The sequence below is a fragment of the Dicentrarchus labrax genome, unplaced genomic scaffold (genome assembly GCF_905237075.1).
Source record: "Dicentrarchus labrax unplaced genomic scaffold, dlabrax2021, whole genome shotgun sequence".
Classification (NCBI taxonomy): domain Eukaryota; kingdom Metazoa; phylum Chordata; class Actinopteri; family Moronidae; genus Dicentrarchus; species Dicentrarchus labrax.
The window spans coordinates 23592929-23617798 of NW_026136723.1; the positions used below are offsets into that span (position 1 = coordinate 23592929).

The following is a 24870-nucleotide window of genomic DNA, read 5'->3' on the forward strand; positions in this document are numbered from 1 at the left end:
TCCAGACAATGTGCCCACACATACTGCGATACCTTACGACTGCAGTCATCACCAACAAAGATGTACGAAAGCGCAGGCAAGTGCTCAAGGACTTGGTAAAAGTTATTCAGCAGGTAAGGTCAGTAGTTGTTAGCAGAATAATTCTTATCTAATTTGACTTTGTGATTTAGTCAACCCATTAATGATGGTTTCTCTCTCACTCCCCGCAGGAGTCGTACACATACAAGGACCCAATCACAGAGTTTGTGGAGTGTCTGTATGTGAACTTCGACTTTGACAGTGCTCAGAAGAAGCTGAGGGAGTGTGAGTCGGTAAGAATGGCTTCCTAAAGTTTCTCCTTCACTTTTCCTGCTTGACAGTCTGTGTTTGTCATGGTGCACAGGCCTAAATCGCCCCATAAAAGTTAGCTGTCTCCTGGGACTGAGGGGTAATATGAAGCTTCTCTTAGCTATGGCGCTCTGATCTCCTGAGTCCCTGGCATTTAACTTTGCAGCTATTCAGCCTCAGCAAATCCATGTCTGGCCTGATTTGCTAGCTCTTACTTTTATTCAGTTTGATTTTCAAAGCGGAACAGCTGTCAGATTTTGGGCTCGGTTGCCTTCTCTTTAGAAACCCTTGACTGCAGTTTTGTAGCTGCGTTTGGGGACCACTTTGCGCGTTCTCTAAGCACTCATCAATTCGCTTTTACCACTCTTTTATAAATTATGCGAAGACCTCAGCTATCCTGTCAGAAATGTTATGTGAGCATAATGACGGAAGAATGAAGAGAGTTCATTAAGCCATTCTGTTGTCATGGATTCTGTTGGCTTTTAATAGTCATGGGAATTTAAGTTTAGATGTTTTTTTGTTCATTTTCCCTCCAGAGAGCAACAACTCGTCTTAATTCCTGTATAAACATCATCACATGACGGTTTTTGGTTTGCTTTTTGCTGTTTTAATTTATAATTAAAAGACCAGTGTGGAGGATTTAGTGGCATCTAGCGGTGAAGTTGCAGATTGCAACTAACTGAACACTGCTCACGTCTGTATTTGATGAAATGAGAACGAATGAGAAACTACGGTGGTAAAATATATGAAAGTCCATATCTACAGTATGGTTTGTCATGCTGATTCAACATGGCACACCTGGAAGTGTCTCATATAAACAGCTCATTCTAATGTAATGAAAACACAGCAATTCTTATATTCAGGTGATTTAACACTAATGAAAGTATACCTATGAATATTTTATTCAATTTCTGCCAATAGAGCCTCCTGGATGTTACACACTGGACCTTGAAGGTCTTTTTAATTGATAGAGAATATAAATGTCAGCAGTGGACCTGGGTTGTCTTGATCACAAGATATGAAAATAGCAATTCGTAAACTAGTTGAGTATTTATGGGGCCCATGGCACCGTAGTTTGTGTTTACACATTAGCGTTGAGTAATTGGATTTCTTACACAATAACAGCTCCATGTGCCACATCTCCTTTCAAAAATCCCAGACACTAATGTATTCATAAATTTAAGCTCTTTCAGAGATTTGAGGTGGCCAAACATCCCACTTGATGTTTCTGTGATCGTTGCTTTAAAACCACAAATACAGACGTCGGGACATAATCTTCTACACAACACTGTGTAGGGCTCTTGTGTGGTGATGGCTTTATGATTCGTGTTTGGTGTCAGCCTGCTTCCATGTTTTCTTTAGCATGAGCTTGGCGACAATGTTTGAGAAATATGTTTACATCTTTTTGTATAACAGTACATATAAACATAAATACCCCAAAAACATACCTTCAGAATACATTAAATTAAATGTAAATTTAGCTGTGAGTATTAGCATTTTTGCCTCTTTAGGATATAGGCAGAAGATTGTTCTGTGCATTTCCTTTGAACAGTAATATAACTCGAAGGGGTATGTGATTTAGTCTTCACACCACAGGAACCTCCTCTACAGCAGATAACTTGAGGAGATTTGGAGGTACATGAATGCATAAATATGCATTTTAATGAGGAAAATGAGATTTTCCAGTTTTTAATGATGTGATATCGTGCAGCCTGTGTGACCATGTCTTCTGTTTTTGGAAGTTGTGAATTCCCCTCCTTATCCAAACCAGCAATGCTCTACATTGTGTGAGGGTGGCTAGATTTAATCAGGACATTTTAATCTATGGGCGGATAAAAACCAGTAGCTGGAAATTTTGGCTGAACAGCCAGACCAAAGGAAATGTTTTCCAGCCCATCATGCGTGGTTGTTGGTGGTGCTATTATGTACTGTGGCGGACTTAAAGTATACTTATCATTCCAGTAGAACATGGGTATAGGTTGAAATTATAGCTCCACACTCATTTACACCATTATTATCATCACGCGTTTATATGTGTAAGCATATATTGGAAAATATGCCTCATGCTGGTATAGATTACAGTACTATTACTACTAATGGAAGGAACATTTAATCTCTTCCTGATTTTTCTCTGACCTTTCTATACCTAAATGCATTTTATGTGTATGAAGTGACAAAAAGCTTACAGTAGTATTGACTTATTGTCCTTCAGGTTCTTGTGAATGACTTCTTCTTGGTCGCTTGCCTTGAGGATTTCATTGAGAACGCTCGTCTCTTCATCTTTGAGACCTTTTGTCGGATTCATCAGTGTATTAGCATCAGGTACATTGTCCTTGAAATAGGCTTAATTTGTCAGTGAACGCAGTTTGAGAAAAAACTGATGAAAAGATCTCCTTAACTTCTGTACCCAGATGACTGATGTTCTGCAGTTATTTTACTTCTCAGTGCTCCCAAATTTTAGATGTTCTTCATATCCCCTCAGTTTTTCAAGTATATTCAACAGTAAACTGTAAAAAGGGAACTTTGAAGACTTTGGATTTCACCCAAAGGATATTTACTTGACTGAAATGCCCCCTCCTCCTTCGCTCTCTCCACTCAGCATGCTGGCAGACAAGCTCAACATGACGCCAGAGGAGGCGGAGAGGTGGATCGTCAACCTCATCCGTAACGCCAGGCTCGATGCCAAGATCGACTCCAAACTGGTGAGGCTCTGCAATCACTGATCCACCTTCACTCAGAGGAGCTTCAAACCCCCGACTAGGCTACTGAATGTCTAGTAATATTGCTATGTCGGTGTATTTATGTTGCTCTCGTATGACCGAAAGTAGCATCCAAAACATTTCACTGCTTTTGTGCTACTTTTAAAAGTCCTTCATAAAAATAAGTGTTTGTGAATGTGTTTGTCAGGGTCATGTGGTGATGGGCAACAACGCAGTGTCGCCGTACCAGCAGGTTATCGAGAAGACCAAGAGCCTGTCCTTCCGTAGCCAGATGTTGGCAATGAACATTGAGAAGAAAATGGCCCACAGCAACAGGAACGAGGTAGACTGAGCATTAAACGCTGTGAACTTTTCACCCTTTTATTTGTATTTACTGTTTGGGAATAAGGATAATAATAACTTTTTTTTTTTTGGTCATAAGATCAACGACTTGAGTAAATCTGAACTTTCTTTAACATTACAATTTCAATCATCTTTTTATACTGCTTGCACTTCCACTGGATCTAAAGGAGTCATTTATCGTAGAAAAGTTAATGTCACATCACTCACATTCTTACTTTTCACCGGTCATGTCAGTATGTGAAATCCACTTCCTTTAGTCCTACTGCCCTCTGATGGATCTATGTGAAAACACTTCCCTTTCACATAACTCCTAATCCTTTCCTCTTCTTTATCGTGACCACAGATTTTCTGCTCATAGGTTTTTATTAAACTGTATGTTTGTAACATGAAACAACATTACTTTAAATTCATCTGTTTTACACAACATTTCATTTTGTGTCAATGCTGTCAGAACATAACGTTGTTTTTGTCATGTCAATCATTTTTAAAGGGAAGCTGACGTTGGAAGGCATCTAATTTTGGAATAAATCTCTTGTTGACTTTATAAAGTCTGAGCATTTCTTCTAACGCCTCTTCTAATGTTTTTTTTTTTTTTTTCTTTGTTTGTTTTTGTGCTTTCTTCTCAGACACCAAACTGGGCTGCTCAAGACTCCGGCTTCTATTAACATGGAAATCAGATTCAAGAGGATGCAGATGACTCTTGGGGATACTTTTTATTGTATTTATGAATTTATCAGTTTATCCGCAATGTCATTTAACTGCCAGCTTAACTGTTGCAATAAACATTATCCAAGAGAAGGCAATAAGGGTTGATGAGCTCCTTTTCACCCGAGCTATTATTTATATGAAGTGGACTATTTTGCTCATAACTTATAACTTATTTAGGAATATGATATTGATTTGATTTTGAGGTCAAGCATCAATTATAATAATAAACATTTTGCCTATTTAAAAAGATTTGTTTCTTCTTCCTTTATTAATCTTCCACCACTAGATGGCGCAGTTGGTTTATGTTTGTTTTCTTCCAGCAGCCGATGGTTGTAGTAGTTCAGTGTCTCTCCTGGAGTTCCTACTACAAGGTCTGAATTAAATATTTATTATTTGTCATGCAAGTATGAACAGACTGTTGACATATAAATAAAACTACCACCAGCCTTGATATCAGAGACAATTGATGTTGAATGGTGTTGGTATGGAGATCAAATTGAATGGAAAGCACTGCAAGGGCAGCTCACAAGACACAAATCATTCATCAGTCACACACTTGGAGCTTTTTTCAAGGCTGCTCTGTTTGTTGTAGCCTCGTCGGTTAGAGTTGGTTGTTTCTGCTCGAGCAGTAAATGTTTGACCACACCTTGTTTCTGAATATTGAATGACGCTGTAAAGCCGCGTCCATTTCAGCATATCATCAGCAAATATTTAACTTGTATAAATGTGCTGTGAAACCAGTCTTCGGTAATTACTATAGCATTGTTACACTGACTGCTATAGAACCTGTTGGGTAGGATAGTTTTGGTCAATTAAAGTACGCTGTCCTTGTTTCCTTTTCCTCTCATTGTCTAACGATAGTAGAACGTAGACATGTAAGATGGACCTGAATGTGCAGACTGGTTTTGTCACGTTAATGGTGATGAATGATAAAGAAATGACAGGCATTTACACACCTGTCATTACAGAAGTAACTTGGAAGAAGAGAAAATACCCCCAGGTGCATTTCTGAGCCCCCCCCCCTTCCCTCCCCTCTCCAAGTTTGCAGCTTCTTGGTCCATGTGAGGATTCCTTCTGATGTTTTAACCTGGGAGTGGCTGACAGTTATGCCAGCCGCTGTAACTCCTAGCCACTCCTCCAAACTGTTTATGCACACACACACTCTCACACTTTTCCAGGACTCAGTAAAACACAACAGACACACACACAGGCTAGTACACACATGCTTCCACACACTCAGAGCTGACGTGGGCTGAGGTCTGAGCAGGACTCCTTCTGGAACAGCTGGTATCCATCTGTGGTTGCCGTTGCTCTGGCTGCTGCTTCTTCCTGCTGCTGCTGCTGCTGCTGCTGCTGCAGGCACCGTGGCTGCCTCGAGAGGACACACACCGGCCCACTGCAAGCCATTCATGAGCTCTGCTGCACTCACACTCTGGGAATCAGACTGACTAGATAGCGAGGCTCTACTGGTGACGAGCAGTCCTCAGCATGGATATCCTGACAGCCTGGGCTGTCACTAACCCAGCTGTGGCCCGGCTCCTCTGGGTCCTAGCTCTGGTGCTGGCCACCCTCCTGGTCTGGCTCTTTTTCTTTTGCTGCTACAGTTGGAACCAGAACTCCTCGCACTCCCTGGAGAGGTATCTGGCAGGTAGGTGGACCCCTGAACCCACCTTCCTTCTGTGGGTTTGTGGAGGCCTGTGATAGGCTTACAACAAGACTGATTTTGCTTACTGTAAAGTTTTAAGTTCAAGTCAGGCTCGGTTTTACTAGGAGAAACACTCAGTGGAAAGGCTTTTTGTTTTTTTTCTCTCCAAGTCCGGTAATTGTAAAATGTTAGTGTTTCCTTTCCAAGACTGCAGTATCCACATTTTCCAGAAATTGCCAGCTTGTGTTGGCTCGCACTCCAGTTTGAGGTTGGAGTTGTTCTGATTACAGTTTGAATGTGCTTTTACCCATGTGAGAGGATACAATGGCTCTTTCATACTCATTAGTGCAGTAAAACATGTTTATTTTTAGGGACGTTACTGAGACCCATCACAGGCACACTTTTCCATCTAACCAAGAATGTGAAGCTACACTTTAGTGTTGTTTTTACGACGCTCCAGAATGTGAGCTCAATGACATGTTATAAATTTGACATGATGTGACATCATGCGTTAACATGCAGCTCAAGCCTACAAACTCCAGTGATTTGCAGAGTCACAGTAACATGTGGCTACTTGCAGGGAACAATGACTCAGGACTTCTCTGTCATCTCTGCTGCACTATACACTTTTTAAAGGAATGTCAGTTTTACCACTTACTGATAGTAGATGAAATAATGATGGTTGACCCACATTTTCATGTGATCTTTGGGATCTTTTTAGGTAATATTTGATTGTTTTTTTCCCCCATACAGTGATGGCAAAGCACCCCAAATCTAAAGCTCCAACTCAGGTGAGAAAATCTGTCTTAATAAGAGCGACTTTGTTCTGTCTTTTAATGAACAGCTTCCTCATTTGCACCATATATGTGAACCCTTCACTGTCTTACATTCCTGTATAATCACGATGAAGTTTTCAGTGCAGAGCAGTCTGCTTCATTATCGGCACGTGAGCTTGTAATGCCTCCTTCAGACTTCAGAGGTCCTCGTTCACTCGCACTACCACACTTGCACTTTCATAAAACCAGCCTTCAGATGAGAGGAGCACACCAGATCAGCAAGCTTGACAAGTTCATTAGTACTTGAGAACTGAACCCCTATTATTTGGTAGTATGACATGATTATATGTCTCTGCCAATGCGTGACAAATTATGCGGAGTGTTAGTGGTTTGAATGTCATGCTTGTGTGTCATAATGCCTTGAAGAGATCATATTGGAGGACTGGGTCAAGGTTTCATCAGGACTCTTAATGAAGTCAATGTCAAAAAGTTTATTTGAGCATCTAAACCTGAAGATAACATCTTTTGAGAGGTCCCTCTGGTTTTAAATAAAATAAATGAGGTTAGAACAACAAAGCATCGGTGGATCTTTGATTGATACCTCTTCAGAAACAAATGCTACAATCATCATTTAAATAGTCCATCAAGTTATTCACAGTATTGTCATATTTAAAATGTTAGACTAAGAGTAAGAGTCACTGTTAGGTTGTACTCAGTTAAAGTACCTCAGTGCTGTGAGCTAATTGCTAACAACATGTTGATGGCAATCCAGTAGTTGTTGTGACATTTCACTCAAAACCACAAATTTCTACCTCATAGTCCAGATCCCAACAAACAAAGAGTGAGACAAAGTGTATGTAAAATCAACATTTCTATCCTGCCCCGTAGCTCATAACATCTCTAAGCTTTGCCGATAGAAGCAAGTTGCAGGTGAGGTTTGGCATGTGAAGAGCTTAACAATTATATTTTATTTTAATGCACCTTTGCCAATACAGTATTAAATCAAAATGTGTGACGTAGTCTCTCTATATGTGGGACGTGGGACAGAGGATATAAATGCTATGCAGTCCCACATAGAATGAGAGATGTGACCCTACACATGTGAGACGTTTGCCCTCCGAGCTATAAAGGGGAAAGTGTTTCTGCCAGAAAGCCCTGAAGGCAAATTTCTCCCACTGACCACCGCACTGCTACCTAGCCAGACTAAAGACATTTTTGGAACTTAATGCTGCTGACTTGTGCAGCACAGTAGTGATTCAACCTGTGGTGCATCCTGTTTTTAAAATGGATGTTCTGTCTAAAGTAATAAGGGGAAGTGATGGATTTAATGTTTCCAGAATGAGCAACAAGAGGAACTGGCATTTGGTGAAGCATAAAAAGTACACTGTTCTTTAAAATGCAACACTGGTGCATCTACAGTTTGTGCAGCATACAATATAAATGCCCCCATACAACAGACACTCTTCAGCGGTACCCTACTCTTGTCCCGGCTACTGTTGCTGCAGAGGACATTGTTTGTATCATTTATATATAATCTATGTCACTGTAATATAACCTCTCAGCAGCTGCACCTTTATCACGCTGCAATTCCATTACTAAGTATACTGCAAGTGGGCTCATGTTTTACTGAGAGATCTGTTGGCCTCACTCAATGTGTTTTGGCACAGCGATTATGAGTGTTGTCACACAGTGGAGAAGCACTGTGCAGTCATTGTGTGCGATAAGTTTGAGAGGCTCTCTGAAATGGCTCAGTGACTGAAGCCCTTTGTCTGTGTGGCACTAACACGCCAACAAAGGTCCATTTCCTCCTGCAGCAGCCAGCATGGACAGAGAGACGTGTGAGGTCTCCGTCTGAAGAACTACCCACACAGCAACTAACATAATGCAGCGGCCATAAGTTATCAGGCTGTAAGTCTTTGTTTTGAATCCTGTCTCGTAGAAAAAATGTCTACACGCTGGCAAAAAAAAGTACAGCAGGCTATTTATTCAATGTGCAAAAGATGACAAAATGTGAAAACAGTAGTCAGCCATGGGACCATCGTCAGAACTGTATTGTCAGCATGGTGCTATGACCTAAATATTCTCTTTTTTTGTCACCTTTTTTCCACTTAAATCTTTATCTTAACATTAAACAGTAACTGAATACAAACAAACAACAACATTGAAATTAGTGTTAAAATATAAGTATACAACTATGGAGAACCATGGATCTCATTGTTAGGGATAGCTAAATACTGTATGCCTTTCTATCTTATCTTGTCCTATTGCAATAACCTCATCAAAAGACAATAACAGGCTGAGGGAGGGGGCTCAGTGAATATTCCCATCATGACCTGCGTGTGCTGGTGGTTCAGAGGTTACAGCAGAGCTGAGCGGCCTTACGTTTCTGTCTGTCCCGCTCTGCGATATGTGAATGATTTCATTATGATTGCACATGATTTCCAACAACCGAATGAAAGAAATGCTTGTTCTTTTTTTAACAATAGAAACGTCACTCACACAAATTTGCCTGTTTTAATTCATAGCAAAGAAAGGGCCATACAATCACGCCTTTCAAAACATTGCATGCCTCAAAACTCTTACTGCTGATTACGGCGTGATAAGATAAGACAGAACTTTATGCATCCTAAAAGAAACGATTGAGAGCTGAGAGACAACAAAAATGGCTATGCATATAGACATAACTGTAATGTGACACATGGCATCTTAAAATATAGAAGATCCCCTCCATATAAAGCTATTATCATGACCTCAATTAAGAACTTAACTCATTTAACTTTCAAAAGTTCCACTATTTCAAGTTTCCATTAAATTTCTACTGTAAGATTCTTCACTTGGGTGCAAAAAAACTCATTTGATGGAGCTGTATTCTTCCTCTGGGAATTTCAGCAGCAGGAAAAACAAAACCCTATTTGTTTACCTGACAGCACTAATCATAATCAATGGCCTCTGAATAAGGAAGCTTTTGTCCGGCTCAGTCAGTGCATGCCAGATATCAAGAGCTGCTGTTTCTCAACGGTGAGATTTATAATTGGAGAGCGGTCTTTCCTCAAAGCAAACTTTAAAAACAAGCCTTAATTTGGAAATAATAACTGGACTGAGTTTCATGTTGAACGATGGATGTTAATGTTTTGTTCCTAAGCTGTATTTTTGGCAGAGCGCTTCTGTAACATCATGTTGTAGCTAAAGCTCCCCACTGAAACCTTCACTAATAAAAGTCTGTGTTTCAGTTGTATGGACGAATCTGCTCTGATGATCAGGTGAATAATAACATGAAATAATTAAATTCATCGTGTCATTTCAGAGGAAGAAAAAACCCAAAGAGAAGCCAGTTGCTTCTGTCCAGTCAGAGGAAGTTGTGGTGAAAGAGTCTGTGGCCCTTGAACAGGAGCCACCGTGTCCGGCAGTGAGGAAACGGAAGAGACGACCTCTAAAAGTCAGGATGGAAACTGTGACTGCCGAAAGATCACAGAAGGTGAGGAATGTTTCTGCACCGTTTATCATCAAAGGCCCTTGTTTCCTGGCATGCCAGGACAACTTTCTCCACTGTGTTTGGTTTAATAAGTGTGTTTTTGGAGCTTTAAAACATTTTAAGGGTGAATAAACACCTTTTTCGTAATTTTCTAGCGATGTTTAACTTATGATTATTTGGATTTCAGCTATTTGTCTGCAGAAATAACATTTTGGTTTAATTAAAGGTCCAGTTTGTAGATTTAGTGGCGTTTCGCAGTTTCTGATTAGTTTCTGCAACTATTTGACAACCTGGCATTGAGAACGGGCTGTGAGGTGTGTAGGAGAAACTACGGTGGCCTCAAAACTCACAAAAAAAAAAAAAAAAAAGCGAAAAGGCCTGTCTGTAGCCAGTGGTTTGTCCATTCTGGGCTACTGTAAAAAAAAACATGGTGGTTTAACATGGTGGACTCCATGGAAGGCAACCCGTGGCATCTGCAGACAAAAACAGCTCATTCTAAGGAAACAAAAACACAACAATCCCTATATTCAGGTGATTAAACACTAATGAAAACATGCCTATGATTGTTATATTCCATTACTGCCAATAGATCCTCCTGAATGTTGGACACTTGACCTCTATGAGTGTGCTTTGCATTGGTCTTACCGGGAGTATTATAACTTCATTTTGCCAAATATTGTAGTTTGTTAATTCACTGTGGCTGTGCAGGAAGCATGTTACACTACTAGTTGCTGGGGAAGGTAATGGTATTACTAGTAATGAGTTACTGCCCAAAGTGACCTGGAACATCCTCCACCTTCCTCGGAGCTCTGCTGCTCTCTGGCTTCATGAAGCACTCGGCCGATCAGATTGACCCTTCAGCACAATGGGTACAAAGCTGGCACTGACACTGGCATTCAGGACTGATGGCACGCATCGTCTATGAATACAAGAACGGACTCAGAGTGAGGACTCCACCTCCCCTGAGCAGCCCCCTCGACTTCTCCCATTGCCCATTGATTCATTCTCCAAGTGGGAGACTAATAATGTAGTAGGGCCACACAAACAAGCAATCTATCATTCATGCTGTTGTGATTATGTAATGGCTCAGCATGACAGTTTTTAATTCGACCCAGTACAACTTGGCCCCGTTTAAAGCAATGGAGAAACTTGAAAAGCATGACACAGAATGAACTCGGAAGGCAAAAGGAGATTAAATGGAACAGATTTCCTAATTAATAGCTGTTCATTTGCATTTTTATGACATCAAAATGGAGGCAGATGTCAGCTGGCAGACACTATAGCAAACACATACAGTATGTGTAGATGTGATGATTTATTAATTAATGTTAGACTGCCACTAACAGCAGGGTCAATTAATCATAATTATACATTTAAGAGTCACATAAATCATTAAATGTGTGTTTGATCATTCAATTGCCAACATATGTACAGGAAAATGTGTTTGTTTTGTTTTTATACATAATGAAAGCATATTATAACAAAAGCTACTGAACACAAAGTCAATGGATGCAGTTGCTCAGTTGTCATGGAGATGGTTTATTTGTCCCACTTTAGTTATTATCACTTGTTAAAAATACCACTATGCAGCAAAACTATTATAAACTTTGTCTTTTTTGTTACATTTAACCCCAAAAGATCCCTTTTAAAAACATTTTCTAAATTATATATTTTTTTATTGAGCCAAAGAAAGTTATACATACAGTATATACGTGTGCCAGTGCTCATTTTCCTCCATATAAAAGAATCCATTATTTACACTCACAGATATAAGATAAATGAAATAAAAGATACAAGATTGTATTTTAAGGATGGAACAACATCAAACACAAACAATAATGAAAATGAAAAAAATGATTTAAATAAAAAGCAAGGCTAAAATAAAATACAGAATGAGAAATAAGTCAGATAAGGCAGACCCACCCTTATCTCCCTAACCCTCCCTGGTCCCTTACCCTTCTCTCACCCAGTCAGTGGTTGGATAAAATAAAGTAGCCAAAGAAATATATTTTTTAAATGTCACATTGTGTTGTCATGTCAATGTAACCAGTTCTGACACACAAACAGGTTTAAAAACGACAGAAACCTTCCTGTAAGTGCCTGTAATGAGTTACTATCGCAGCAGACCATCTGTTTCCACATGCCAGACAGATGCTGAGCTCAGCAGTTAGTCTGCTGGCATTCCCTCTCTTCTAACAGCATCCTAAAGGTGTGAAGTTCAAGGAAGCAGCTGAATTCCTAATCACAATGCGTGAGACATTCCCAACTAAATATTACATCTATCTGACTAATTAATTCAACCTGAGGCCAATTATTAAATCTGAATGACATTAAATCAAACACCCCCCCTCACAGGCTCGACCATAACAAGATAACACTGAAGGGTGTAACGTGTGAAAGGAGCCTCTGTCTCTCATTTGCACGCCGCAATCAATCTGACCTGAGCTCAGTTTTCACATGCGCACCGAGCTCTGCAATCAGATCTCTGCTCTCATCTTCATCCAAATGCGTGCCTGCCGTGCAGCTCCGGCGCTGTTGTACCCGCGGGGGAGGCATGCAGTCTGAGGGCGCAGATTCTTCCTCTCGGCTCGCCCTGCAGCCCGGATCAGTCCAGGTCTGACCGGCTCCACATCCCCACACAGCCAGGAGGATACTGCAGGACGCAGGCGCGACTCCCGCTGCGGCTGAAGAGGAGGAGGAGGAGGAGGAGGATGATGATGATGGCTCTCTAACTTTGAGCGGATCTAACTGGGACGAATCCGCCGACGGCACCGCTGCATCTTAAACGGATCTTTTCTTTTTTCTTCCTGATTGTTTCCCGGGGACCAAAACAGCAGGAATCCTGGATATTTTTGGCGTGAGTAAACCAGGAATACAGATTGTTTACGTTTTGCCGCATCGCCGACGCTGTTAATCACATGATTTGGTGGCATTTAAGAACCTGCAGATTAGAAAATAATCCGATTTATCACCACTGTGTGATATCATCCTAACCAGTCAACCAGCAGGTGCACCTATCAGGTCTCTCCTCCTCCTCACTGCGGCTCAGGTCAGATGTAAGAGCCCTGGTTTCAGGTGTGGCGATGCAGTGCAGCTCGAAGCCTGAGTTTGGGTGAGAATCTGAGCTCAAGTTTTTCTGGGAAGGATCCAGACTTGACAGCTTTCTCTGTCAACTTGATGGTCAACAGATCCACTCCTAATGAAGTCAATCAGCTGTTCACAAGAGAGGGGAGAGAGCCTCAATCAGCTGTCAGTGTGATTCAACCACTGTCACGGTCTGTTCATACCAGCACACACCACTTAACTTTCTTCCATTTCCAAGTCCTGAGACTTTCAGGAGCATGCTCTCTGGTGCTCTACGGGGTTGCCTGGTAACTACAGATCACCCTGATGCTTTTCAGCTTGTTTTTGGATGAAGGCCATACAAGAAAGCAAAGCCACTCTGAATAGCAATGTGTTAGTGTGTGGAGGACAGAGGTGATGATGTCAGTGGAGGTTTTATGTGTATTAACTGTCTCAGAGTCAGAGCGGCGGATTATTTCAGCACTTTACAGCAGGACTGAGTAGATCAGTGCTCTGCAGTACAGCAATGATTAATTCAGAGAGATGACGGAGAGCCTGAGATCAAAAAGGCTCACACTTTTCTGCCTGACTGACTAAAGCATTCTGTATATTGAGGCTGTACAAGAGGGATTCATTCATATGCATATGTGACTTTTAGTGGTGCCTCAAGGCAGATTTCTCCCTCACTGCTGCGCGTAAGGGCTATTTTAGAAGTTATGAATTTTTAACATGACTCCCTCCCTTACTGTATTCAACCTTTCAAACCAGCCCAGCCTCCATTTTCCTGTAGTATTTAAACAGTATCTTTAGTTGTGTATGAAAGGCTGAATCCAAAGCAGTATTAGCTGGCTAATATTGGTCAAATAGTGGCCAGATGTTTCTGTGTACAGTAGATCAGTCAATGAGCGGCCACAGGAAAGTATAATGCGTTACTGCTCTACTTTCAGAGGCAAACTGTTGTTTATCTATGACATAACGCACGATATGTTGATCTCACACTGGAGAAACACAAGTTTTCCTGAACTTCCACACAGGTTAAGCTGTAAATGTTCAATGTCACACTACCTTCACTACTGAAGGAGCCTTTAGCCAGACTGACAACATGGAGTTAATGGGCTCCGGATCGAGCTGCCTGAATCAAACAAAGCTTTAACAACAACAATAAGAAGAAATAGATAGTGTTGCAGTGCTGCAGTCCTAACAACAAACAGTGAGTAGCCAGAAATAGCTTTTAGCTGTAACCTGAATGTGAACTGTATCTGATGCACTGGAGACATTACTCCGGGGAGTTTTGGTCCTGTCTGCTCCCATCCAATCAGAGGGGCTGTGGCGGTGCAGCCAGCGCCCCTGTGGAAAGCATCCTCTGGGCAGGATGGTGACTCAGCTGAAAAAGGGAGCTGGTAGCGTGGTGACGTTGTACAATGCCTCAGCAGCACCTGCCGTGCTCCTCACAGCAGCTCTCTGAATGAGCCAGGCCTCTCTAGGACTTTACTCAGAGAGCAGTCTGAGCTCTGAGCTGCAACACTGAGCTTTAACTTTTATCCTAAACTGACGACTCCCTGCTTAGGTGACATATTTTATGGATGTTTCATAATTATATTCAAAATGGTACAATGAACCCAAATTGTGAACTCAGTAACTGCAAGAAGTTTGTGTAAAAACGAGTGATTGGGATGAATTTTGAACAGATTACGTGGTGTTTAGGGAACTTTTTATGCAGTTCTCTGCCTGTATTATGTTTAAAAAATATATATTTTTAACAGTCATTCAGACTTAAGACCGATGACAGATTCAGTGTTTACTTGTCTGTGATACTTGGTCATTGTTCTATTAGACAATTTACTTTACATTTCCTCTTCTTCACATAAGTGAATAAATATTGAGATATCGGCCTACTGTGTATATTTTTAACGTTTTCTTACACCCATTAAAATCAAGAAGGCTTCGTGACCCCTCCATGAAGCATTGGTGACCCCTAGTGGGGGTCCCGACCCACTTGTTGGGAACCACTGGTTTAGATTATAGATGGGCAATCACTCGATATCATCATTCATTCACTTTCTGTTGAATCATATTGTGATGATATTATTGCATCGTTATGCCACAATGTGAATAACAACAACAATTTTTCTTTGAACTTCTTGTTTTACATGTGTGAAGAGTTTTGTCTTTATTAAATTAGTACTTTAATGGGGTTTTATGAATTTGCCATACTGTGATACACTGATATCAACAAAAATCTCGTACTAATATGCTTTTGATTTCAGCCATATTGGACACCAAAGTAAAACCCTCTTGTACAAAATAATTACTGGAGAATTTAAAGACCTTTAATATCTAAATATACCCACACTAACCTGAATATAACATGTTTTATTACTTTAATTACCGCTGTCGTATTTGACACTGTCACTCACAACATAGTGGGAGTGCTTGTTACCTAGGTTACCAGGAGTCTTCCTCAGTGCATTCATTGTGGGTTGTTTGTAGTTTAACGTTAACAGGTGTTATTTAACGAGCTTTCTGCTGACTAATGTCAACTTTAGGATGATAATTAAAGTAACGAAGCATTAAAGAGCCGAATCGCAACGTCTTAACCCGAAATGGACTTTACAGGATTATCTGTCAGGCGGACCAGAAATAAGGTGTCACAGAAAGTCATATTACAGGATGGTGAGTTATTCTAATAAAGTAACTTTAACTTTAAACAGTCGGAGAAAATAATTTTTAACGTCCCAAAACTGACTCCCTCCAAAAGGCTTGACCAGCAGGCTGTGTGAGAAACATGACTGAAAAGACAGGATGAAGTAAAGTCTGTAAAAAGTTTCCAGATTTCTGATTTAAAATGACCAAACAGCTGAATTCAACGGTTAAATTTTTTATTTTTAAGTAAAAGTTGTATTTGTGATGCAAATGTAATCATTCCCACTAATCACACATCATATCACAATCCAAATATCTGTCAAAATATCTCGTTTTTGCCGTATCGTGCTGCACTAATTAAAGTGTGAGATGTATTTAATTTAAAATGTTAAATATAGTATACCTTTTTGTAATAAAAAGTGTTTAATATCTTCAAATCACCCAAAAACAAATGGCAAAGAAGCATGCTTATCCTATATCTGGGCCGGTGTGTAATATTTTGTAGAGCTTTGTTTGCAGGCATGTGCCATTAAGGTCAAACGATTTTGTTCCTGTAAACCGTTAACAGTCAACCTGCTGCTGCAGGCCATAAGCTATTAGAGAGGAGGTCACCCCCACATCACTCGCCTGTCTAGAGGATAGTTAGTGGTCAAAGTATGTGATGATGTGCCGCTTCCTGCCACAGTGTGGTGAAGTGTTAGAGTCTAACATTTGCATAAGCGGGCACAGAGGGCACAGTGGTTTTGATGTTGAAATCAACCTGTTTGTTGCAGTAAAGCTGGATATTTTAAAGGTGCAGTGTGTAACATTTAGGAGGATCTATTGGCAGAAATGTAATATAATATTCATCGGTATGTTTTCATTAGAGTATTATCACCTGAATATAGGAATCGTTGTGTTTTTGTTCACCATGTTCTCATTCCCAGGTCTCAAATACAGATGCCAAGAGGTGTTTATTGCAATGTGAAACATCCCTGCTAGATGCCTCTAAATCCTGCACACTGGTCCCTTAAGGCATCGGTGACCTGGCACTTGCAACTAATATTTGGTGCTTGTGTTGCCATTTCACAGTAACAATACAGAATAGATTACATAATACATTATAGAGGCACTCTGTGTTCTTTGTTCTTGTTTTGAGAAGTTTTGTAAGTCTACATCTCTCCTTTTCCACCCCGCCGTGTCCAATCCAGACTATGGAGGAGGTGAAGGACAAGCCCAAGAGGAGGCCTCTAGTGAGGGCTGCGTCGGAGGAGAGCACCAGTGAACTGAGTTCAATAAGTTACTCTCCCTCACCTGGAGACACTCTGCCCTGGAACCTGCCCAAACACCATCGCATCAAACGCTCCAAATCCGCCTCCGGAGATGTGCTGGACCCAGCAGAGAGGGCCGTCATCCGCATCGCAGGTACAGTGTTCACATAGGAAGACAATGCAGGTATACATGTCTGTGCCCACTCTTTCTCTTTATGATCCTGCTGTAGTACTCATTTGCAAACTGTGCTGTAACGCTGCCTCCAACACTGGCTGTTCATTCTGCTACTCGTGTAGCATTTGGAAGCTCTCCTCTCAACAGTCTGTCAGAAGACTTTAGGGCGGCTTTGTGATAACTGTGTTTGATCTGCTGGCGTGTTGTGACCGTTTGTCATCCGCTCGTCATATCAGATGTACACTTGAAGTTGGAAGCCGGTGTTTACTTATTGTGCTGTTGTTTGCCTATGCTAACATGTGTTTTGTGAGTCGATATCTTTGCTCTGTTCTGTGTTTGTGTTCTTGGCAACATCAGTGAAATATATTTACCCATGTGCAGTATTTGCATTGGCATTTGTGAATTAATTCCTGATAGTGGCAGACCCATGTTTTCTTTAACTGTCGTTTGGCATGTACGTTACGACGCTCTCCTGCTGTTGACTCCAGTAAAGGTGAGTATTATGGGCTGAATTGGTGGTTGCAGTTGTTTTGGGAGTTTAGGTTTAGGTTTAGGGATATAAACACTGTTAACTTGCACAGTGCCCATTCATACAATTATTTCCCCATAATCTTGGCTTCATGGCTTTGGCTCACACAAGATAGGGAGTCTCATTTACATTTTCACCGCACACTTTGTATTCAGCCAAGCGTTAAAGAAATATTTACTCAAAAGTAATGAGCTTATGTGACAGCTTGTTTACTATTCTTCATATTGTAATTACCCTTAAACTGCTGAGGTCCTCTCCTGCTGTTTACACTGTTGCCACTCTTACTGCCAACCTTAAACTGACATTGTTTAACCCATTGAACAACATTACCATCTCTCATTATGCTCATTTATTTCCCATGGGGGTTCAGACTCCCAGGAATATGTCTTTATCTATAATCCTGTCCAGGTTTTGTAGTTCCTCTGCCTCGGTTAACTCTCTCAACACTGACTGATGATGTGACTTGCTGCCTCAGCACTTCCTGTGGTGAGTGTTGGGTTCATGCTGCCTCTTCGGACCACAAACATCAGCACCGACCCCCCCCCCATTGTCTCTGATATTGATTTGATGGGGTGGGGTACTGCAGCAGTATTGTGTGACTGGGTGTTATTGTCTTCTGCACACAAACAGCAGCAGCACCAGGATTGAATGACTTCAAGTACTTCTGCAGAGCTGGTTGATGAGCTAGGGTTTAGGGACATTGTGGGATATCTGCTTAATTTATTTCTGGAAGTTGCACTTAAATCTCCTTCTCATGACTTCCTGTAGTGCCTCTAGCGAGAGCAGAATGCCGGAGCCCAATGAAATATACAAGATAAAGGTGACTGTATCAATGTTGTCTCGTTGGATTGCTGCCATAATGGCCTGGCCCGATTCGTTAGCCCAGTGAGACACATACAAGGCTGGAGCTGCTTTATCTCACAACAAATGGAGACAGAACCATTTGTTATCAAGCTGCAGACAGTTTGAGAGGCGGACAGTGTTGGCTGACACTAAATAAGATGTCAGTACGACTGTATTAAGGTTTTTGTGGCTTTCTAACATGATAGTTTATTGATCAGATTAATGTGACTCTTGACAGATGCTATGTTGATGTCTGTATGGAGTGATAGTGATAAAAGTGCTGGTGAAAGAAACTGTCAGACTACACAGGTCAGCAGAATGGTAGAGAGGAGAGGAGTGATTCTGATTCAGCTGGTCACATGTTGACTGAGGCTCATAACAACCACCAGGGACTGATGGGCCTAAAATGGTTGGACGTGTAAGTGAGTTCTTTACTGGACTAATGAGGTTTTTTACATCTAGACAAACATAAAAACACTGATCTCCTATTACAAATGACCGGAAAACTGAACTGAACTGGAGAAAACAGTGAAGTGAAACATGTTACATGAGCCTAACAATTGTAATTAAATTGTATAATTTAATTTTGCTTATCGTGCTGGGTAACTCCCACAAGCTACCTGTTTATGCATTAATAAACAATAATAATAATTTAATCCGGTTTTGAAGTTAGGATCCAGCTAAGAGTTGATTGACCAAGTTCTGGTATAGTGATAGTATGAACACAGTGGTGTCCATAAAAGTTTGCTGGTTTTTGGTCTGTGGTCAGTTCCTGAATACACACAAAAAAGTTTTGTTTATAGTTTCTCAGATTCTCAGTGAGAGATACAGAATGACTCACACCCCACAGTGTGGGAGAGGAGAACAGCAGTCTCGCTGTACCAGTTAATATTTCCACAGTTCATCCAGGAACATCACTGAAGGGTGTTAAACTTCACCAAACACAGAACAAGATGAGGCTGTAAGCGAGAACGAGGAGGGAGCAGAAACTTGGCTTTTCTCTTTTGTTTACTGTGAATGACTCCTGTTTTATCAGTGTTGTAACTATTAGATTTATATCGTTCTTCCTCCTGAATTAGATATCCTAACTTACTCTCTTATGAAGTTTATGCCTACCTTTAAACCTTATACACTTAATGTTCTATTCTCTGTTTAAGAGATACAACCACGTTTCAATTGTACAGAAGTGCGTCACACATAAGTCTTAAAATGTCATGCTGTCATTTCTTACGTCTTCGTCCTGTTTTCAAGGAACTCTGAGTCGAGAAAAGGTCGTAACAGATTCAAATAAATTATTCAGAAGTGCTTTTAATGTGGGACTCAGTTTTTGTCAGAATATTGAATTGTGGATCCATTATTGATTTCACATTGTGCAGTCCTCACTATGGCTGCATGCATCAGCAGTACGTAAGGATATCTTTGGGACCCTGAGGTACTCTTGGGCGGAGTGAAAAGTTTTGTTTCCTCTGTCTTTCATATAGTTGTGTGATGATTTTTCTTTCCTGAAGTTTGCCCTGAGACTTTCCCTAAGTTGTTTCTAAATAATTAAGATTGCCAAACAGTGTTCACAGCTCATTTTAAAATGAGGTGAACATTGTCCTTCATTTACGTGCTTTAGAGCGCTGTTTACATCAGTGATCAGACTCATGCTCATGAATCAGGACAGAAGGGTTTGTGCAGTATACATGCTGGACACTAGAGGACAGTATCCAAAGATAAAGTGCAGTGGTGCATGTCAATCCTCTCAGTGTGCAGTGTTCCTGCAAACAGCATATATATCTTCTTTCATGAACAATTCATTTGATTGCATATTGAGGATATTTATTATTCATTTTCTACACGTAGAGTCTTAAAGAAGAACTACACCAGTGCACAGTTGTAACATGTTGAGCTGAGTCAGCAGACAGAACAGAAAAAATCCTCATGAATTGATATGCCTTGTCAGGGTCGCTGGTCAAACATAGTTGTAAATTACACTTTTAATTAAATATATACTACACAGAGAAAGCAATACATTATTTATTGCATTAGTTCATGTCCTCTAAAATAATTTGCAAGGCTATTTGTGTTAACTCCATGAATAATTGTATTCAAATAATTCAGTTCAGAGCTAAATACATTGTTAATAAAGATACAGTCTAGCATTAAATTAATTCTGGATGAGTAACCGCTTTGTTTCCTTATTTATGTCTGATTTACTTGTAACTTGTAAAGACACATTTAAATTGAATTAAATTCTCTTTCTGTGCCTTTTTGATTAATTTTCTACATCACATTTTAATTTCTTTATTGAATTTGGAGCTATTTATTATTGCACTGCATCCACTGTAAGTTTGTATCTCGTAAACTATTATTGTTTTGTCCATATCTCATTTTACTTCAACTTTTATTTTAAATTATTTCTTTTATAGTTTAAAGTGCTACAGAAACAGTCTGCATCATAAGCCAAAACTTCTCGTGAATTGTATGAATGAAGGTTGAAGAATTTAATACAACTAATAACCAACAATATGTTACCACAGTAACAGTAATTACTAATATTGGAACAGTATTGTATAATTATAATGTGAATACGGTAAAGAATAACACATTATTCCTACACTGACTATATTTCAACCTGTAATTAGTATTCAGGCTGCCAACCTCTAAGCAAACCAGACAAGGTCACAAATCAGTGAATACACAAAAAAAACAGTCAATGAAAAGTGAGGGGGAGGTCGGATCCGTCCTTAGATGTGTTGTTATTTTCTTTTCTCTTAGCAAAGAACATAAATTAGTGGCGCAGCCGGGGCAGAGAGTCTTTAGTCTGGTGATGTGTGGGAGGGCTGGTTGGCACTGCAGTCAGTCACTCGAGCCAAAGCCAGACAAGCAAACAGAGAGACAAAAGTGAGACTTTCCCTTCGAGAGGCACCGTCCGCTGGCCAGCGATGAGAAAACAGCCATACTGTGGCATAGAGAGATTCATACATTTTTACCCATCAAATGTCGGAGCCAAATTGTTGTGTATGTTGTAGGAAAAAAAAGTCATCGAGCCTTCAGTTGAATTGGTAATCTGTGAGACTCTCATTGTTTTACTTTGGTGGTATCTCTAGAGATGAGCTGTCGTTGCTGTGGTTTGCACTGCACTTCCCAGAGGACACTTGTCAAACTGTTTTTGCTGTGAAGTGACAATGTTTCCCTTGGTTTTCTTTTACAGTTTGACTTTCTGTCTCTTTTCTCTGACGTTTTCATGGCGGCTGTCACTTCATCTGCAAGGTTTTCTGCTATTGACTCCAACAAGCCACTTCCGGTCTGAGTCTGATTGATTGCATATAAGCTCAATTTATCAGGTATCATTATAATGCTTTGGAATCAGATTGTCTGCTCTGTGGTATCAAATCAGGTGCTTCTGGTGTAGATGTGTCTATAAAAGTCAGTCAGCAGTTTGTTGTTCCCAGAGCCGAGTGAATAATCCTTACAAACAATGATTATATTCAGCAAAATCAGTTTTTATCATAATTATAGCCATACTCTTGTGTCCCCACTGTATTCCTGCTCTTGTTTTTGTGTGTAAAACTCTAAAAGATGCTCCTATAAACAGTGAGGATTAGTTCAGTGTTTATTAGACTCAGTTAAAAGTTGACTCAATTTATACGTACGTTAATTATTTTTTCGAAACTACCCACATGCATATTGGAGATTGACGTAGTTTTAAGGTGTTGGAACTCACATACATATGAACACAACATCTTAATTGTCACAACTTTTTCTGCAGCTCACTTTTAGGTCATAACTCACTGGTTGAGAAACACTGCACTTAGCTGTTTACACTGTACTCTATTATTCAAGTGAGTGTTGAAATATTTTTCACATTCCTGACGCAAAGGATTTATTAATGTAACTTTTGCAATTTGCAGTTACATTCTGGTGAAATTCTCCTTATTCCCCTGATAGCTGAGTAAACAAAAACTCCCAGCTCTATGAGAAAGTGATAACACACACATGTGTGCTCAGGCTGAGAGGATATCTGCCATATCTTGTTACCTTTTAACAGTGAGGGTGTAGATCCATTACTATTCTGACTGGTCTGATCCAGTGTGTAACACTGAGGAGGATCTATTGGCATAACTTGAATATAATATGCATAACTATGTTTTCATTAGTGTATAATCATCTGAAAATTAGTATCATTATGTTTTTGTTATCTTAGAATGACTGGGGTCTCCTTCCATAGAGGCCACTGTGTTAAACCACCATGTTTCTACAGTAGCGCAGAACAGACAAACTAAACACTGCCTCTAGATAGGGACGTTCATGTTTTTTGCGTGTTCAGTGGACTCTATGGAAGCGGAGGGTGAAGTGAGGGAGTTGCAGTCTGCAACTACACTGCTAGGGGCCACTAAGTAATACACACTGGTCCTTTAATGAGGCATATTATAAATGTGCTGTTAATGGTATTAGGTACTAATACAAATTTAAATATGTTTGAAGAGTTTATGTATTTATGTCTCAGTGTCAGCAGTGTAATTACTGCTGATCTACAGTGTGCCAGCTGGCATTCGTATTCACATTCAAGTAAATTTTTTAAAGATTTATTTTTTCAGACACATTTTCATATGATTTGTAGATCATTTTGAGATGGTACTCGATTTGTTTGGCTCTTACAGACACACACACAGAATTACACACATGATGAGGTACATTGGTATGAGATGCTCAATTAAATTGTTTAGTGCCAATTCATAACAAAAGTAATCTCAGGACACTTTTAAAATAGAGCCGGTCTAGACCGTACTACTTTTGCTATTATTCAGAGACCCAACAGTTCCCACCATGAGCGAGCACTTGGTGACAGCGGCAAGGAAGAACTTCCTTTTAAGAGGCAGAAACCTCGGACAGACCCCGGCTCTAACACTCTGAACCTGTCAACAACATTAGTTAATGCTTGAGTTATTTTGTGAATCGTACAAAATTCATCCACCAACTTTCTTCATAATAAGCCTTTTTTCCGCGCACACATTTTTACTTACTGTAACAGGAAAAGTACACGTGTCATTAATAACATTAATAACAGCTTAGCTCCATGAAAGGTGTGCCAGCTCCACTGTCTTGATAGTCGTCTTTTTCACAGCAGCTATTTTGACATGAAATAGGGCAAACACAGGCGTTACCTATCATACTAATAAAGGCTCTGTTCCATTCAGGTCAGACGGAGTCAGGGTGCTGCTATTGTGCATGTTGGCCTTAATTAGTTTGATAGCTAACACTTGTGTTTACCCTCCTATTTCATGTCAAAATGGCTGCTGTGAAAAATATTCAGCTGCTACAGTCTCAGGGTCGTGGTACTGTGCCTGCTGGCTCACTGTCACTCTGTCATGGCTTGTTGGGACACCTAATTGTAACTGAGCGATCGTTCATGCTATCTGTTGTACCTGTGCTTTTCCTGTTACGGTGAGTCTGAAATCACTCCTTCATACCTTCATCAATCGCAGTATCCTGTAATACACACTCAGTAGATTACTCTACAGTGAGCAGTCACTGACAGGTATAACTGTTTCACGTCTATCATTGCACTGTTTGGTGTTTAGTAAGCATACTTTTTACAGTAAACTGTCAGAAAGTAAATATAGTGCCCAAATTTACTAACTCAGTTGCAAAATCCTGAGCACTAAAACTCTGTTCTTCTTACCACTGGAAAGTTTTATTTGTGGACAACGCAGCTTTTTGGGAAGAAATACTCTTTGTGTTCTCAGTGCGTCTTCCAAACACCACTTCCTCGTAGGAAGATTGTGTAGCTGCAGTTTTTCTTGGCATCCTGACGCACTATTGTCACTGCTGCAGCTGAGAGGGTCTGTGATTTCTTTGAACGTAGTATTAGACAGGGCCTAGACAGTATTACAGGGCCTAAGACTTTGACATGCTGTATCTAGCACTGATGTATACTTACTTGATAAGAGCATCAGTCAGTAAATATGAAATTAAATGCCTGGAATTAGATTCATTTGAGTTGATGGACACTGTCAGATTTAAAAGGATGACATATTTATTATGTTTTAGCTCATAAACAGTACTGCATGTAGGAAAAAGTATCATTAATATATGACGTGACATTTTAGCTTACTTTGACACAAATGTTGCTTTTCGGGGGGAAAACGTCACCTGGAGGTATTTTTCTGCAGGAATTAGAAGTTCTGTCTTTAAGTTTTAGCTTTAGTCTCCTTTACTGTGGTTGTAATTTCCACGCATATTCAGAGTTATTTAGCTTTGAGGCTGTGTAATCCAGCACTGATCCAGTGTTTTGGTCCTGTACTGAAGAGGTGTGGTTCTCTGGCATTAAAAATCTGCCGTCATTCAGTTTTGGGAATATGACGTGACTTAGAGGAGAACCATACAAGTGT

The 24870-nt window shown here is 40.2% G+C and overlaps 2 protein-coding genes across 2 annotated transcripts in view; both read left to right on the forward strand.

The window, feature by feature from the left end:
- Positions 1–4344, forward strand: part of eif3eb (eukaryotic translation initiation factor 3, subunit E, b) — an 8333-nt gene extending 3989 nt beyond the window's left edge. The window contains exons 8-13 of the mRNA XM_051391526.1: positions 1–113; positions 210–311; positions 2540–2649; positions 2927–3029; positions 3235–3369; positions 4016–4344. The exon at positions 1–113 is cut by the window's left edge and continues 14 nt beyond it. Coding sequence (XP_051247486.1) covers positions 1–113; positions 210–311; positions 2540–2649; positions 2927–3029; positions 3235–3369; positions 4016–4054 — 602 coding nt within the window. The 3' untranslated portion in view covers positions 4055–4344. The remainder of the gene's footprint in view (positions 114–209; positions 312–2539; positions 2650–2926; positions 3030–3234; positions 3370–4015) is intronic.
- A 1226-nt stretch (positions 4345–5570) lies between these two features.
- The window catches only part of pleca (plectin a), a 106969-nt gene continuing 87669 nt past the window's right edge, over positions 5571–24870 (forward strand). Inside the window, 4 exon segments of the mRNA XM_051391478.1 lie at positions 5571–5745; positions 6496–6533; positions 9823–9993; positions 16887–17100. Of these exon segments, the coding sequence (XP_051247438.1) occupies positions 5586–5745; positions 6496–6533; positions 9823–9993; positions 16887–17100 (583 nt within the window). The 5' untranslated portion in view covers positions 5571–5585.